Here is a 2,067-nt window from a genome sequence, read left to right on the forward strand (position 1 = left end):
AGAAATTGGGTTTTATGTGGATTTTAATTTATATAATGATTTAATTTCTACGAAACATATAAATACTTTTTCTGTTGTCAGAATTCTGCAATCTATGAGATATGCATTATATAATTTACTTTTAATTGACATAACAGTGTAGAGGTATCACACAGTTCAACATTTCTTATTGGATATGTATTTCTCATTGTATGTGTAGAAACAAAATAAATGTGTGTGTTTGGGGGATGTTTTATTATCAAAGATATGTCATCTTGATTGTCTTCTCATTTTCTTTGTTAGGGACCAGAGATGATAAGCCATTTAGTCATTTTCTAGGCTTACAAGAACTTAAAGGCAAGTGAGAAAGGAGCCCTTACACCTGACTCAGCCTCATTGGTGCTGGCTCACCCTACCTCTTTGTCTTTTTGTCAGATGGCTACAACTTAGATTGTTTTTAGATTCCAACTTCAGTACTTGAGTGGTTATGTATTATTCCTGGATAAACTAAGTTAGGAAGAACTATAATGAAAAGATATAAAGGATAAATTTGTTCCGATGAGGCTGGGTGGCAGTGTCTTCCCCATTTGTCTATCGCAGAACTTACTTCCCTGATTAGATCTGAATCCATTTCTCTAGCTGCATTGCTCAAGACAGCAAATGATTATATTATAAAATATAACAACAAAAATAAAATGACAGGGAATTGAGAATTGTAAGTGGTGTCCACTCACCAGCTGTGTGAATTGTTGCTCCAGAGCTTGGTACTCCAGAGAGCTCTTGTTGAACAGGTCGTCGGAGAAGGGCATGTTAGCAACACGCAGACTGAAGAACACTACCAGCTCTTGGCCCTTGGTGGCAATGGTCATAGAACTAGTGGTGATATACTGTCCAGCTGGGACAGGCGTGGTATCCTCCAAGGAATGATCTGGGGTAGAAACATATCCACTGAGTCCTGGTACCTCAGACGAGGCAGGAGTGTCAGACAGATCCATTCCATCTAGGTCTCCGACCATATCTTGGCTGTCTGTACTTGAGCTGCTGTCACCTGAAGATGCAGGTGGATGTGAAATTTCCAGGGCCAGTTGGCTGATGGTGGAATAATCACTTGTGGGGATGGTGAGCCCTGGGATTAGTACTGTCTGGCCAATGGGCATGATGTCCGTGGTACTTTGATCAGTTAGAGAGAAGATGCTCGATGTGGTAAAGAAAGGTAGAGTTTCTGATAGGGAGCTAGAGGCCACAGCAGGTGGAGACCAAGAACTGTCTGTGGAAGAAGCGCCTAAGATCAATTTCATTATGTCCAAGTATTTCCCAAATAATAGAAAATAAAAAAGGAAATCCAAAGATAGGCTTAACTTTAAAAAAGATAAAGCATTTGCATTGATCATTTCAATGGTTGTATTTAAAAAGAGAGAGAGAAAGTGGTACAGAAAGGGCAGACAGCCTGTGTCTCAACCTAGGCAGACAAAAAGGGAGTCTCTGTACTCATTTTATTCAGGCCCAATACTTCTGTATACATGAGACTAAAAGAGCACCTGTTATCTAGAATTTCTGGAATTACTGCTCAGTCAGACACAACACACCTGGAAACAAGGTATTACAAACTAAGTCACCAACTGGTGCCAAACCACAGCTAGTATTGGAACGGATTTAAATCCCACATCCCCACCTGGAACTCCTAGACAACTAGCTGTGCAGTTTTGACCCAAAAACTTTTTTCACCTTCCAATAACACAAGTCTGCATTTTAAGCAACTGAATTTTTTGGATTCCAGTTGTCACATTTTGGTAGTTTTACCACTTAAAATTTAAATTATGCATTTCCAAATTTGGGTAATCTGATTTGGGTAATCTTGACAATTTTGGGTAATCTTGTCAATTTGTAAAATAGTACTGAGGGTACAAAGGTGTGGGTGACATATATAATTTGAACATTATAATGACCATACAACTTGCTAAATATTTAATACCTTTGCCACTGTTACATTATTATAGCCTGATAATTTCCAACACCGCTTGGCATTGTTTCTGGGGTCAGTACACACTGAACTACTAAAGTCCACTCTGTTTTTGGTACAAAATTAAA

The 2,067-nt window shown here is 38.8% G+C and overlaps 1 protein-coding gene across 1 annotated transcript in view; it reads right to left on the bottom strand.

Moving 5' to 3' along the window:
- IMPG1 (interphotoreceptor matrix proteoglycan 1) overlaps positions 1-2,067 on the bottom strand; it is a 171,429-nt gene that overhangs the window by 54,259 nt on the left and 115,103 nt on the right. The window contains exon 13 of the mRNA XM_012646044.1: positions 714-1,246. Coding sequence (XP_012501498.1) covers positions 714-1,246 — 533 coding nt within the window. The remainder of the gene's footprint in view (positions 1-713; positions 1,247-2,067) is intronic.

The sequence above is a fragment of the Propithecus coquereli genome, unplaced genomic scaffold (assembly GCF_000956105.1).
Source record: "Propithecus coquereli isolate 6110/MARCELLA unplaced genomic scaffold, Pcoq_1.0 Scaffold24, whole genome shotgun sequence".
NCBI lineage: Eukaryota > Metazoa > Chordata > Mammalia > Primates > Indriidae > Propithecus > Propithecus coquereli.